At 39.1% G+C, this 16,155-nt stretch overlaps 1 protein-coding gene across 1 annotated transcript; it reads left to right on the top strand.

Moving 5' to 3' along the window:
- The first annotated feature begins 2,302 nt into the window (after positions 1–2,302).
- LOC109927421 (insulin-like growth factor II) lies at positions 2,303–11,986 on the top strand. Its single transcript, XM_020527438.2, has 4 exons — positions 2,303–2,477; positions 4,732–4,885; positions 7,326–7,495; positions 9,973–11,986. The coding sequence occupies exons 1-4, from the start codon at positions 2,409–2,411 to the stop codon at positions 10,210–10,212; spliced, it is 633 nt and encodes a 210-aa protein (XP_020383027.1). The 5' UTR covers positions 2,303–2,408; the 3' UTR covers positions 10,213–11,986.
- The last annotated feature ends 4,169 nt before the right edge of the window (positions 11,987–16,155 follow it).

Genomic DNA, 16,155 nt, shown 5'->3' on the forward strand with positions numbered 1-16,155 from the left:
TTGCGTTGTGAATACCTAATTCAAATATGTGAACTAAGTCCCATCTCTCTATTCAGCCATCTTTACATGTGCTGTAGGAAAAAAGGGTAGGGGTTTGCGGGTGGGGGGAGCATGCACGATTGGTCACCAGGACCTTCCACATGTCTATTTTTTTAACCTTAGACCTTCATGACAGGGGAATCAATATCAAGGCCTAGAGTCATAGAGCTATACACCATGCAAACAGATCTCTCAGTCCAACTCATTCAAGCCAACTAGAGATCCTAAATTAATCTAGTCCCATTTGAGAGCATTTGGCCCATTTCCTCTAAACCTTTCCTACTCATATACCCATCCAGATGCCTTTTAAATGTTGTAATTGTACCGGCCTCCACCACTTCCTTTGGCAGCTCATTCCATACACACACCACCCTCTGCACGAAAACATTGCCCCTTAGGTCCCTTTTTAAATCATTCCCCTCTCACCTCAACCTATGACCTTTAGTTTTGGACTCCTCTATCCTGGGGAAAAGACCTCGGCTATTCACCCTATCCATGCCCCTCATGATTTTATAAACCTCTATAAGGTCACCCCTCAGCCTCTGACACTCCAGAGAAAATAACCCCAGCCTATTCAGTGTCTCCCTTTGGCTCAAACCCTCCAACCCCCACAACATCCTTGTAAATCTTTTCTGAACCCTTTCAAGTTTTATAACATCTTTCCTATAGCAGGAAGACCAGAACTGCACATAGTATTCCAAATGTGGCTGAACCAATGTCCTGTGTGGTGGATGCAGGTACAATTACAACATTTAAAAGACATTTGGATGGATATATGAATAGGAAAGGTTTGAAGGGATTTGGGCCAAGAGCAGGAAGGTGGGACTAGTTTAGTTTGGAATTATGTTTGACATGGACTGGTTGGACCGAAAGGTCTGTTTCCATGCTGTATGACTCTATGACTATAATATAACCTCCTACACTCTACTGCACTGACAAATAAAGGCAAGTGTACCAAATGATTTCTTCACTATCCTGTCTACCTGCAATTCCACTTTCAAGGAACTGTGAACCTGCACTCCAAGGTCTCCTTGTTCAGCAATACTCCCCAGGACCTCACCATTAAGTATATAAGTCCTGCCCAGATTTGCCCCGTTCACAATGCAGCACCTCACATTTATCTACGAGGAGAGGCAATGGCCTAGTAGTATTATTGCTGGACTGTTAATCGAGAGACCAAGATAACGTTCTGGGCTTGAATCCTGCCATGGTAGATGGTGGAATTTGAATTCAATAAAAAAATCTGGAATTAAGAATCTCGTGATAACCATGAATCCAGTGCTGATTGTTGGAAAAAAACCCATCTGGTTCACTAATATCCTGTAGGGAAGGAAACTGCCATCATCACTTGGTCTGGCCTACATGTGACTCCAGACCCGTAGTAATGTGATTGACTCTCAACTGCCCTCTGGGCAACTAGGATGGGCAATAAATGCTGCCTAAAAGCAACACCCTCATCCCATGAATAAAGGAATAAAGAATAAACTCCATCTGCCTCTCCTCTGCCCATCTGATCAAGGTCCTGTTGTACTCCGCAGTAACATTCTTTGCTGTCAACTGCACTTCCAATTTTGATGTCATCTATCTCAAATCCTGTTTATTTCTCTAAAAATGCCTTTCCCTATAAAAGTCAATCCCTGTCTATTCCATGATGGAAAATCATCAATTATAACATATTTTTCATGAAAAGCAGAGAACGCAGGAATTTATCCCAATAATCCCCTTCCTGCTTTCCATCCTCATGAACTCCTCTCTTGCCTTAGTAATAGTTTAGTTACCTTTGTCAAACCCTGTCAACAGGACTGAAAGTGTCAGAAGTAATGAGTCATGGATTAGGACCTAATTTAAATCGGTTTTTTTTGGTGTGTGTGTGTGTGTGTGTGTGTGTGGCGGCTGTATTCTAAAGCATCAAAAGTATTACCCTTATTTTATCTCAAAAGGATTAACACTCCTCATCATTAGCATGGCAGTTCTGACACAAGCAAAGCTCTGGAATATGCACAATGCAAAAAAAACAAATAACATTTTCACGATAACGGAGGGTGAGGGGGCGGGAATGGTGGTGGGAGAAAAAAGCCCTTTCAAAGAAATAAATTGCATCAATATTTATTTTAAAAGCCCCATTTATTGCAGCGTCTTAGAAGAAGCCAAGTGCTGGTCTGCTTGTGCAGACGGAGTTGGTCAGCTTTTGCCAAATGCTGCTATAGCGGCGGTGCCCTCCTGGAGTGTGCGTGCTAGCGGCTCACGCTGCGGCTATATAAGCAGCGCGGGAGCTCTGTTCTGCCTGTCTCCTGAACTCTGGAGCAGCGGTTAAAGGAACTTCAGCTGGGCAAAAAAAAAGCGCCCCTCCGCTTCAACAACGCCGTACAATGGATCCCAAGTACCCAGCTCTGTGCCCGACCTGTGCAGACTCAGCCTGCAACGACAACTCCGCTAAGGTAACAAGCAATTAGGCAGAAACTGGCTTTAAGATCTTGCAAGGGGGCAGGAGACAATCTTCTTAAAATGAGAAAGGGATAACATCCAGATATATTTAGTTGCAACTATTCCTCAGCCACTTTCATTGTTGGACAAGTTATTTTTGTTTTCGAAGGGGGATAAGTACAGGGAATCGGTGTGCAACCTCACGCTGTTTTTTTTTTAAATTTGTTTGTATAAAGGAGACTTTCTTGTTTCATTTAAAAAAAAGTGCATGTTTGGACACTCTTTGGCACTGAAAGACGCTGGGCGAAAAAGTTCTACCGGCTCCTTCGACTATTGTTCCCCTCACACACGCACACGTTAGCAGCAGCTTTTCAAAGGTGTTTCAGTCGTATTACAAAAACGAGGAAAACACTCACACACACACAAAGGTAGTTTGCGTGTGAAGTGCATCGAGAATAATACCAGCGCTGGGATTGAGCACAGAGAGTGTAATTCGGTGCCCTTACTTCTTGTTTTGCACCATGTTTGCTGTTTGTAGCCTGTTCTGAGATGAGGTTCCCAGTGTGTTCCACTGGGTAGCGTTAGTATTCTGCTTGCGTGCTGCTCGACTGCCTGATTTGACTTTACTGTAATAGCCTTAACCCAAGGAAATAGATTGCTGATGCATCATTATAATGATATCCGTTTAAAATCAAACAACGATCTCGTTTAGCCTAGAGATAATTAACCTTCTACAAAAAAAAACTTTTAAAGGAATTAAAACTGTGCAAGTTGTTTTTGGACACCTTTTTTTTTACCAAGAACATCGGTCTTTATGAATTAAGGAAGAAATCCAATCGTACAGTTATTTCTGTGAATGACATACACACACACAGAGCTCAGGCGTGTGGTTCAGTTTTCGTGCACTGAGTTACTGAGACAGTATTAATGTCATTTTCAGTGCAACATTTTAAACAAAAATCTGAAAGAGCAAATTTAATTAGTGGGGGATTCTTTATGCTGTCAACCAAATTTGAGATAATTAATGACAGGCTCTAAGGACACGGGCGTATTTTTTTCTTAGACATTTAAGCATAAAATAATGTAGGTAATGACGGGTCTGTAAATACTGTACTGCCTGAACCTGACCTGGATCTAAATTCAAACTGAAAATCATACATTTTGAAACAGCTTTTCTTCTTTTTATAACTATCTGTTACACTCAGATCTTTAACTAAACAAGCATTTGAAATATATTACCTGCATTCAGAAAAAAAAGTTTTATTGGGGTGATTTATGTTACTTCAGCCAAGCTTCATTTTTTTGGGGGGGGAAATATTCAAATAGAAAGGTCAGATAAATTGAATTAAATCTTGCAGATTGACCTTGAATGTTGGCAGTTTGTAAACCCAAAATGTAACCTGTTGCCAATGCAACTATTGATATAATCTGCACCCTCATCTTCCCAGCACCCTCACACTGCAACATTCACACACACACATACATACACACACATTTACACATACACACACCTATTATTCCAGTTTTGTACTGGGAAACATCACTCATGTAAGGTGGCTGCACTGTTCAACACCATGGTTGGGTACCGTGGACAGTGCCCTAGATTGCATTTTTGTGCTTGTAACCGTGGCTTACCAGCTCCAAAATCAGCTTAATTACTGTTCAAAAGATTTGACTTAGGCGTCAGTCATAGACCAGCACATGAGACCTTGCAGCAGCTAGTAGGAGTTTTTGTTTATTTTTGAAAATGCACTATTTCACGAATTAACATCAGCCCTGTTTGAACCAGTTAACATGAGTTTGGGAACTAGAAAACAGTCTTATTGCAATCATTTTTTATTCTTCTGTTTCACCCTGAGTGTAGCAGACCAAATTGATGTTATCAAAACTTGTAGACAACACACTAATGTTGGCTGAGCTAGATACTGGACTGCATATTTCCCATTCTGCTCATGTTACAAGGATAGTATCTGAACTCTGAGTCAGTGTAACAACATTATTTTTTTGACACTGTTTGGAGCAGAACTGATCATGACTAATTTACAAATCAAGGTTATGATTTGAGTATTTTTGTTGGCAGTTTCCAATTATTAGTACAAAGCCTTTGTCATCCTTAATGCTGTTAATGAGAAATTGCTGTACGCATGTTATACTCTTGTCAAAATAATGTAGCACATGGTAAGGTGGTTTGGGGAATCTTTGGTTTAGCGTCTCAAGCTAATTGTGAAGCAGCAGCTTTGCTTATTAACTTTTCTCTTTCCTTTTCAGGGCAGAAAAATGTCCCCGTGCAGGCAACTGCTGTTCATTTCCATTGCATTCACAATGTACATTATAGATGGAGTGACTGCAGCTGAAACGCTATGTGGTGGTGAGCTGGTGGACACTCTACAGTTTGTCTGTGGTGAAAGAGGATTTTACTTTAGTAAGTTAACCATTTTTGTACTTCAGGGAAAGAGCTAAAGAGATGTTTTGACATGTAAAACTTGCTGAGTGATTGTTCGAATTGCTGTTACTAAAAACTTGTTTATGTTCCTGTTGCCTTTGTAATTTGATGATTAGTTTTTGCACATTAGTGGGGAGGACCCTTAAATTAAATTTTTATTCCAGTGCCCATGCTCCAGTTGCTGCCCTGAGGTTTTGTGGGTGTTGCCAATTATAAGGATTTGTGTCAAGACTATAAGTGTTCGTTTTCTATTTTGGGGGTTCTCCCAAACTAAGGGGTTTTCTCCTTAAAGCTGCAGCTTTTTTGCACCTTGATCACGTGACAATGGCATTTGATAATGACTTCCTTAAAGTCAATGCATTCTTCACTCTCGTGAGTTTGGGTCACATCCACTAATATTTAAGTCTGCAAAACAAACAGGATGTGCATGTGGATGCCAAATTCAGGATCATTGTATTTTGAATGGTTCAAAATAAGACAAAAAACTTTGCCTCTGAGCCCCAGGATGCCACTGCACACTTCAGTACAGAGATTGATGAATCTTTTTGAGGTAAGGGATTGAAACAAAAGGCAGGCAAATGGGAATTGAGATACAGATCATCCATGATCTAATTTACTGGCAGAAATATTTCGAGAGTTGAATAGCCTATTATTGTTCTTCAGTCCTGGGATCCTATATAATTGTATCCATTGAGTTAGATTAGAGAGCTGTGGGTGTTATTTGCACTCAATTATAAGACTTGCACTTTAAAGTAAGGACTTTCAAATGGTTTTAGAAATGATTTGTGAAAGGTAAACAGTTAGCCTTTTTAGGTTAGAGCTAAGAGAAGAGGCTGGGTCCAGAGAAACTGATTGCTAACTTTCCTCCTAAGTTCTTGTGGCTCTCTCAGAAGTGCCATGTTTGTGAAAGTTAATATTGCCTTCAAGCAAAACTGTAAATAAATCTGCAAACTCCAGTATACTGACAAAGATTCCCAGGGAGTAAGATACCATATTAAAAATAAGTTTTCACTGTATATGCAAAACTTTCAATACAGACTTTTATGAATGATGTTTTTGAAGAATTAGTCAATACAAATGCTACAACTTAATAGTTTTTATAATGGTCTCCCTACTTCCTCAACCATAAATAAAAAGCTTCATGTACGATGTCATTAGTCTTTGCTGCCAATCATTGAGGAAACTTTAAACAGAATGTGCTATTTCCCACAAACATCCGATATGCCCAGTGCACAATGAAAACCTCTCGACTATATTAAAAGGTTCCTTCTCGTTGACCACAGACCTCATTGCAATAGAGAAAGGGAACAATTAGCAGGCAGGTGTCCAGTGTCATAAACCCAGGTCTTGGATAAACTCATTTCTAAGCTGGCAATTGTGCTGAATAAGCACATTTTCTCACGTGTTTTTTCTCTCTCTCTCTCTGTCTTTCTCTCTGACAAGGACACAAAGCTAAACCATTCTGCTGATAGTTACAATGGAGTGCTTGTTTATTTTCACATTCTTCTGATTAAAGAAATACTGCTGTAGCATTCCATCTTTCATTTCAAACACATCTTTAATGATCTAGGATTTTGGAACTGTGCAGAGGGAAGGAGTAGGTTGCAGGGTCAGGGTAGAATGAAGGAAAAAGAATTTTTTTTACTTTTGCCTGCAATGGTTTTAGTCCAGAGTCCTGAATTATTGTAGTTGATCTTCAGTGCTTGGCCAATCGGGCACATTTCAAGACTAATGTGATCCAGCTAGATTTTAACAAATTCCTCAATTTGTAGGACTTTGGCTATGATGATAGCATAGTTATGTCTTGTGTCAACATGCCTCTATTCTTGTTTATCTTGCTGATCATCTGGAGATCTTCACAAGTGAAGGAACATACAGTTAAGATGAAAATAACAATGTGAAGAGGGGCCTTTCTTCTTAAGAGAAAGATAAAGCCTTTGCACGGAAATGCAACTCTTTCATAACAATGTGGCTTAAGTGCTTCTCTGCGTGCACCTACAGCAGAAAGTGATGCTATCTGCACCAACCTGAGGAACAGGAATGTAATCATCTGGGAGATTCCCAAAAGGATAACCACTATCTGCAGTTCCTTAGCTACTCCAAAAGCTAACATGAGCACAGAGTTCATAGCGAACTGACATAAAAGGTGATTGCCTATTACCTAAAGCAAAGTTATCTTTTTACTGATCCTGCAGTTGATGCCATATAGTTCATTGGACTCCTCTGTTTCATTGCATGCCTTTTCTGCTGTGTTGGCAAGGTCAAGTGGCCTCTGCCCTCTTCTTTTGGCAAAATCCACAATTTTTTTTCTGTCTCCACAACATTAAAGTCAATGTAAACTGGAAGCTTCCTGAGATTGTTCTTACAGACGAGGGATAAAAAAATGAATAAAAATGAATAATTCTGTCCCCTTTTTCAGGTAGAGCGACTGGACGATCTAATAGTCGCAGACAGAATAGAGGAATAGTCGAAGAATGTTGCTTCCGCAGCTGTGATCTGGGCCTTCTAGAACTCTATTGTGCAAAACCAGTCAAGAAAGAGCGTGATCTCTCTGGAACACCTTTTAATCTTTTACCATCAGCAAATAAGGTATGTGGCTGTTTTCTTGCTGCTTTCATCAGTAAAGTCTTTTTCTTTAAAAATATAACAACTTGCTGTGAACAACCTTTTACCTCAGTGCAAATCCTGCTGTAGGTTGTTTCTTAGATTAGTTTGTAAACTGGTTGCATACTTTTGCTTTCAGATGTCAGATAGAAAATAAAAATGGTTCTGACCCTGTCCACCTCATTCCCAAACGTAAGATTTATTAATGTTTTGGAAACAATTTCTTTTTTAGTCTACTTGAGTATGTCAGCCATAGGTAGGACAGGGACTAGTTCAGTTTAGGAAGTCTGGTCAGCATGGACAATTTGGGCCAAAGGGCCTGTTTCTGTGCTGTATGACTCTATAACTGTATAACTATAGACTGCTACAAAGTCAAAGCAGATTTGAGAGGGACACCTTCTGCTTTAGCTCATTTTTGTTGCCCTCCAATGTTTTGGCAAATGTAGCACATGCCTTGGTTTTCCCTATTGCCTATTATATGCTGAAATAAGACTGTCAGCTAAAGTTTACATGACATTTTTCTTAATAACATTTATTAATTGCAATTAACTAGTTCTATTTTGCAAAGTCTGAACTTTGCATCATCACAGGAGATGACAAAAGTGGAATGCATTTAATTACATTTAGTTTTTACTCTGAGTATATTAATACAGTGCTGTTGATGGCATTAGTGTACATGAGGTATTATAGCATAGACGTTTTAACCCAAGCAGCACTAATCCCAATTCTGAACTATGCACCTAATGGAGGAATTTTGTAGTGTAGAAAAGATCAAGTGGATTCCCCTGTGATTCAGCTATTTTCTAATCAATCTATTCAGGGATGTTATTACCTATCCCTGGAGTATGTAGGACTTGAATCCAGGCCTCCTGGCTCTGAGATTGGCACTGTGCCACAGGATTCCCAGTCCCCTCTCTGATTTACAGTATCGCCATTTTACTTTCAAAACCTGTGTTATTGATATATGCCTTTTCTTCTATCTTTAATCACTAGTAAAATTTTCAGGGGAATCAAGATGAATGAGATTGTTTAATATAAAACCAAGAGTTTTTATTTGATGATACCTGCCATATTATCATAATCGGCTACCAGGTTATGAGTAGACCAAGCTCGTTTCAATAGCATGTTTATCTTTTTGATCTCCATCAGACTAACTCAGGCATGACTCAATACCAGCAAAAAAAGTTTTATTCTCATATACGTATTCCCTCATGGGAGATAGATCTCATTGGCAAGGCCAGCATTTTTCGAACATGCCTAATTGCCCTTATTAAGGTGAGGGTGAGTAGCCACCTTAAACGATTACGATCAGTGTGCTGAAGGTATTCCAATAACACTATCAAGTAGGGAATTCCAAAATTTGGACCAACAACAGTGAAGGAGCAGCAATTTAATACCAAGAGAGGATTATGTGTGACTTGGAGAGGAATTTGATGGAGTCTGCATGTGATTGTTGTCCTTGGCCTTCTCAATAATTACTGGTTTATGGGTGCTGTCAAAGAAGCTTGATGAGTTGCTACAGTGCATCTTGTGCATGATACACTGCAATCACTGTGCACCAGTAAATGAATGTTTAAGGTGGCGGGTGGCTTGTTGATTCCAGCGGGCTGTTTTGTTCTGAACGTGGTTGAGGCTTCTAGAGTGCTGTTGAAGCTGCACCCTTCCAGGAAAGTGGGAAATGTTCCAACACACTCCTGACTTGTGCCTTGCAGATAATGGAAAAGATCTAGAGAGTCAGAAGGTGAATCATTTACCATGGAATGCCAACTTACTTGATGTTAGCCACAATAATAATGTGGAAGGGTCAGATAAATTTCCAGTCAATGCTGATTCGCAGAGTGTTTTTTTTTTGGTAGTATGGGGAGATTTATCAATGGTAATGATTACAATCTTCTTGTGTCTTCTCACTTTAATATCAACTATTCTACTTGTTTACAGAATTGTGCTTATTTGTGGACAAATAAGACTTGAGATCTATTACGAATGAACTAAAGCAGAGTACTCAACAAACTAGGGCTGGCAGTTTCTGAAGGCCAGAAATCAGGAGGCTCTATTCTCAGCTTGGAACATTACATGAGGAGAGGGAGAGAATTGGAACTATCAACTCATTACCTGGACTTTGACCTATACTCACTGAGTAACTCGTAACCTCCAGTAATCTGTTGTTTCTGATTCTCTCAAAAAGACATGTTTCTGGACTTCATTTAAAAAAAACCCACAATGTTCAGAAAAGAAAAAGCAAATCCCTCCAATCTCACTTAGAACCTTGTTTACCAGCCAACAATAGTTCATGCAGTGGTTCTTATTTTCTATTTGCTCAGAGACCAGCAGTGCAAAGCCAGAAAAACAATGGGGACGTGGTGATTATCAGTTGTCTGAGGTTTTGAACATCAGATAGGCTTTTGATGCTGTTACAAAATGCACATGGCAGCGTTGCTAATGCTGTTTATTTTTAATTGCAGGAAAGCTTTAGGAAGCCTCTGGTTGCCAAGTATTCCAAATATGACTTCTGGCAAAAAAGGTCTGCCCAGCGTCTGCGAAGAGGCATTCCTCCAAGTTTCATGGCCCAAAGGCTCAGGAGACAAGTTGAGGAAGTCCAGAGCTTACAGTATGTCAAAACGCACAAGCCACTTCTGACTCTCCCTGTCAAGCCACCCCTGCAAGTCCCAGCGGCATCAAAGAAATACTTCAGTCAGGAATGATGAAGAAACATTTTGCACATTTCTTGAGATAAAGTCGGGGATTATAGCTTTGTACACGACGTCATTTCTGTGGCATTCCAACTGAATTTTTCTACCCCCTTCCCCACCCATCTCCCTCAACTAGACCTCCTTCCCTGCCTTCAACTTCCTCCCCCACCCCCGCCCCCTTCAGCCAGTGAAGAAGTGCAATGTTGCTTAAGCAGCCTGGTAAAAGTGATACCTGCTGGGCAAAAGAAGTCGTGGTGTCTGAGGTGTTTGGGCCAAAATGGTCATGCCGCAGACTACAATTTATTTTACATACAAATGTCACGTGATGCATTCTAGATAATGTGTCCTCGCTGGTTCTGCACCTATACAAGAAGGGATATCAACACTTCGTGGAATACCTAGTGTCATCCAGATCCTGCACCTTTTTTTAAACAAGATGAGATTAGGTGAACCTGTGAGGGACTAAAGACAGTGGTGTGTGCAGTCTCGCATTGCCACAGATTGCGTCAAGTTTTTTTTTTATTTTTCTTTCAATGGCACTATTTCTGATAAACAATAAGTGTGGTCACACACACACTTGTATTATGGTGCTAACTTGCTTTAAGAGAAGCAAAAGAGCTGACTCGAAGATTTGAGATTTGATAAATGCATGAACATCAAACAGAACTTGAAATTAACTTTTCCGTTTTAGGAAACATGTCTTTTTAAAAAAAAATTAGCTTGGTTTTGGCGGTGCAAGATAGGCAAGAAGAAGACAAAAGGCACAAAAAAAAGACAAAATCAAAGGGAAACAGCAGTGTTGTAATAATTTTTTTCCTATGTTTTTCAACTAACTTTATTTCTTATTCATAGTAGTTACTTGCTTTGCTTTGAAAACATACTTGAACTCATATACTTACTGTCCAGGGTCAGATCTTTTTTGGAATTAGTCTGAGCTATATCTTGCAGTGTTGAGCCGCCAAGCTATTAAAAGTAATGGCACTGCGTAAAGGCATTATTTATTTTATGTAAAATATATATGAAAATTGGTCCAAATAATGTACTTAGCACTGATGAGCAACTGCAAAGACAGATCCTATTTTGTCTAATTTTGTACTAGTAAAGCTTTCGTAGATGCTTTGTACCAAAAAATGAAAAGAAATGTGTTTTTGTTCTCTCTCTCTCTCTCTGTCTGTCTGTCTCTCTCTCTGTTCTCTCTTGATATGAGTGTAATTTGGTATTGGAAGCCTCTGTGAGGTGCCTTGATTCAGCCAGAGAACCTCAGGCCTTGTTTTGGACACTGTGTACCCATGCTCACTGCTGTCAGCTATGGTATAATCAAGTGCAATTACTTGGTTACAGCTCATCTCTAGTGTTTCTTTTTGACCCACATTGTGTTAACATCTTTTGTTTCCTGTCAGTTTTGTGATTCACTTCTGCTTTGAGTGACTTCACGTTATATTCACCGTTGCTTCATCAAAAATGGAAAGCTTCCAGTTTCTTTTATTAAAAGAAAATGAGCTCAAAATTACATCATTTAAATAGTACTCAGAAAACATAGTTCTTTTGTCAAATGTTTGCATCAGCCAGTATGAAGGGAAACATCCGCAATTGCATTAGTTAAATAAAGCTTTTTACTTTTTTAAGAAAATGTTTTAGCAGATACAGTTAAGGTGTACTCTCCTGTTAACTAATATGTCATATATTTAACATGTGCACTCAACCAACACTAGACTCTAGAGAAAGACAAGATTCACAATCATTGTACTTTTGTTTTTAATATCAATAAAAGCAATTTATTACAATACTCTTTTTGTGTTCTCACTTACCACACTGTGGAGTTTAAATGGTGCCACACAAGGATTGAAAAGTGGGACAACAAGGTGCAGAGCTGGATGAACACAACTGGCCAAGCAGCATCATAGGAGCAGAAAGGCTGACGTTTCGGGCCTAGACCCTTCATCAGAAATTTGGTTTTAGGAGTTGCTGTGCAGATTGTCTCCAATAATTCTGTTGTTAAAACCTCAAAACTTGTGATGAATATGCTTTCTGTAATAATTTGCAAGCCAAAGGATCCTCCATTATATAATGAATAAATAGCTCTGTCAATAACCAGTCAATTAGTAAATCATAATTACATTGTCTTCTAGACAAAGGGAGGCAATGGCTTAGTGGTATTAACACTGGACTGTTAATCCAGAGACACAAATAATGATCTGAGGACATGGGTTTGAATCCTGCCAATGGCACATGGCGGAATTTGAATTCAATTTTTTAAAAATCTGGAATTTAGAGTTTAATGATGACCATGAATCCATTGTCAATTGTCAGGAAAAGCCCATCTCGTTCATTAATCCCCTTACCTGGTCTGGCCCTCATGTGACTTCAGACCCACAGTAATGTGGTTGAGTCTTAACTGCCCTCTGGGCAATTATGGAGCAACAATAAATGCTGGCCTGGCCAGGGACACCCACATGCCGTGAATGAATTTTAAAAAAACAATATTGTTTTTCATACTGTGCAGAGGGAGGTTGGCAAGAAACTCCAAATCAGTGAAGTGACGCTGTTTAAAATATAACACTAGTAACAGACCACTTGAAAGTGCTTTGGCTGATGACAATCGAAGCACAAAAATAATTATTTTCTGAGAGCTATGTCATTGGCTTCAGTGGTTTAGAATCAAGTAACCCAAGTTCTTTGCTTTCGGAAGAGGAAAAGTGGTCGATGAGGTACTCCCAAATAACTATTTTGAGAAATTAAGTTAGAATTGCTGGAGGTAGTTTCCAATTTGACATGTTTCTCTGAATAAAGTAAATAATAATTTTGATGATTCCCAAAATATGTTCATTGTGATTTTTGCCTTTTGATGTTCACACACCTTCTTGTACGTACTTTAAGCTGCTGAGACACAAATATGCATGGGCTGTCCTTAATGCCAGTCAGGCTGCCCTCTTCCTGCTCACGTAAACATCTCTTGAACTGCCATCAGCGAATGCTTAAGGTCATCTGTCGACAGTGCAGAGGATTAGTGGAAAGAGCCCTGACAGCTGCAAGAAACCTTTGTCCTCTGCAACCAGAAGGCTTTTAGAAAGCAAAAGGCATCAGAAAGAGCACAATCTTCTCTGGCTATGGTCCTAGTGTAATTCTGTTGCGGAAGAAAGAACAGACTGTTTCTTTTTTGTTTGTTTAATGATATCAGCCTCATTACCAGTTGAAATAGATCTTGAGAGTAGATACTAGTACAAAATTCATTCTTCCCAACGTCAACCTAAAGGAACACTATCACTGCAAATAAATGATTTGCCAAACAAATTTTATACAGGTTGTAAGTATGAAAATGGGATACATGAAAACAGAAAATATTCAACTGTACTCACCGAAAGTGTCCTTCATAACTTGTACGGTTGTTCTACTGACTGGAGAATTTACATGGAATGACCCAAGCAGAAATATTTACAATATTCAAATTGGAAACTGCATGGTTAGTATTAGGAAAATAGCAGCATTGTTGTCTTGGATTCAGTGATTAAGACTAGAAGACCATTCAAAATCTTAAAATCAATCTGTTCACCTATCCTAAGTCATGGTTCAAACTAATGTGGAGTTCATTGAAGCTAGAGATGAAAATAATGCATGCAAAATGTTGTGTCTGGTGAGATGTTTATCAAAAGGTTATTGGCTTAGTGTACTGTGAATGTTTTAAACTGTTGGCACAGGGAATAGGATCATAAAAAGGTAATCCAAAAGAAAAAACGAACAACATAATAATAGTTGACATTTATAGCATTCTTAACGTAGTAAAATGTCCCAAGGCAATACATTGTGAGGTATTCAGATGAAAATGTGTTTTTGAGCCAAAGAATGAAACATTAGGTCAGGTGATCAAATACTTGATCAAAGGTAGAATGTAGGTTGTCTTAAATGAAGAGAGAAATAAACAGGTGGTTTGTGAAGGGTTTTCCAGAACTTGAGACCTGAATGGCTGGAAGTGGTAACACATGCACAAGAGCTCAGAGTTTGAGGAATGCTGAATCCCTGGCCTGTTGTAGGTTGGAGGAGTCTGCAGAGTGAGGCTATGGAGGGATCTGAACATGAGAATGAGTTTTTTTTTAAGTTTGATACATTCGTCTTTGCAAAAGTGGATACATATGAACACTCAGATGTTTTCATCCAAATCTGTCTTCTGGGGTATGGAAGTCCAATCAGCAAAAACAGTATTCGTATTTCTGTTCTCTTATACGACCATATTGACTGATAGAAGTTTTACTTGCCATCAGTGTTAACAAGAAAATAAAAGTGTTGCAGTTAATATGGGCCACATGATTCAAAGTTCATGACTGCAGATACTTCAGAACAGTGTACATTATAGACTTCAATTTCACCCACATTTGTGATAAGGCTAACAGGCCAAAAGTTTATGAGTGCAGATACTTCAGAACAGTGTACATTGTAGACTTCACTTTCACCCACATTTATGATAGGGCTAACATGCCAAACATATGTATGGGTGCACGCATACTAAAATGATCTCCAACAACCAAATACTTGAGTTGTCAAAGTGATCTTTTAAATGCTGGGAGGGAAGGGTTAGGAGGGATGGAGGAAAGATATGCTTCAATTGATGGCTAAAATGGAGGGAACTAAGTTACAGCATACAGCATGGTTTTAGATGAGAAGCAGCAACAAGCCATGCAAGACCATACCTATGTTCTCCACTCATTAATTTGTACACATTGTCATAGCTCTTCATTCCAACAGATGATTGGGAGAATTTGCACGATCAAAAGAAACTGGAAAGATAAAGCATCTCAAATCTGTTCACATTTTAATGCCAGTAAAACTAATTAAGGCCTGTGCGCAGCATTGTCTGCACCCTTACTGTTCTCTTTTACTGCTTACTCAAATAGCCTATTGCAGCCATTTTGATCAGATTTGAAACAATCTTGCTATGTTCTCAGATGAAAATGCCAACTTGCATTATGATCCTGTACAAGATCTCCAAAATTCCTGTTATAATCTCACCTGTCCAAGTTTGGTTGTGACGCTGTTAGGGACAAGTAAATTCTTGCTTAAAAATATATGAAATTTGAAATCCTGGATGTTATATAAGAGAATATAGCCATAATATACTATATATTTTTTAACAAAACAAAACAAACTTTACCATATAAAGTCAGAAAAGTAAAGCACACTAAAATAACTAACTTATACCTCGACATCCAGAAATAGCATAAACTAAATGCAAATTATTAGACAAACTGGGGTCAAACACATCTCCCTGCACATCAAATGGCAGAGGCAGTCAGGACAGATCCCTCAGATTTCTCTGCAACCTTTCCCAATGTAAGCGACTGTTGTGAGCCAATCCTTAAATCTGTCTTGCCTTCATGAGGAATTTCAAAGTTTCACCTTTGAATTTCTACCCTCTGAATTTCCTCAAAAGCCATTCCAACTCCAGCTGCTTCTGGTGCAGAGGTTTAACCTCTTCTCCTAAGAAGTATTTCACTGGACTCACAAAGCTGTATTCTTGCATCTAACGAGCAGCACAATTCTGGTTCTTTCATTATTCTTCAATTAACTGGCACAGCCTTAGTTTTCTCGAAACATCTGTCTCCCAAGCTCAACCAAATAAATACCTCTCATAGGCTTCCTTGAGCTCTAACCCTTCACTGAACCAAATTGTACCCAGAACTACTTGAAACCTTAGTCCTCTGTGCAGCAACGAGCCACTAAATAGATCCCACAGCTTTTCCAGATCCCACCTGTACAGAGCTGCCAAACAGCAACTGGGAGAAACACAGAAAATGCTGGAGAAACTCAGCAGGTCTGTTAATATCTGCAAAAACAGAAACAGAGTTAATGTTTTGAGTTCTGATATGACTCATCTTCAGAACTCAAGCTTGGTCAAAGAAGCAGGCAATATGAATATATCAACCAACCTTCTTTGATAGATGCTCCTATTTCTCATTGAACAGA

This window comes from Rhincodon typus, chromosome 17 (assembly GCF_021869965.1).
Source record: "Rhincodon typus isolate 14 chromosome 17, sRhiTyp1.1, whole genome shotgun sequence".
Lineage (NCBI taxonomy): Eukaryota > Metazoa > Chordata > Chondrichthyes > Orectolobiformes > Rhincodontidae > Rhincodon > Rhincodon typus.

What these genes read in the sequence shown, in the direction of transcription:
- LOC109927421 (XM_020527438.2), top strand. Translation starts at nt 2,409, where the DNA reads ATGGATCCCAAGTACCCAGCTCTGTGCCCGACCTGTGCAGACTCAGCC. An exon ending in GCAACGACAACTCCGCTAAG is followed by an intron (nt 2,478 to 4,731) that starts GTAACAAGCAAT and finishes TTTCCTTTTCAG; the next exon opens with GGCAGAAAAATGTCCCCGTG. An exon ending in TGAAAGAGGATTTTACTTTA is followed by an intron (nt 4,886 to 7,325) that starts GTAAGTTAACCA and finishes CCCCTTTTTCAG; the next exon opens with GTAGAGCGACTGGACGATCT.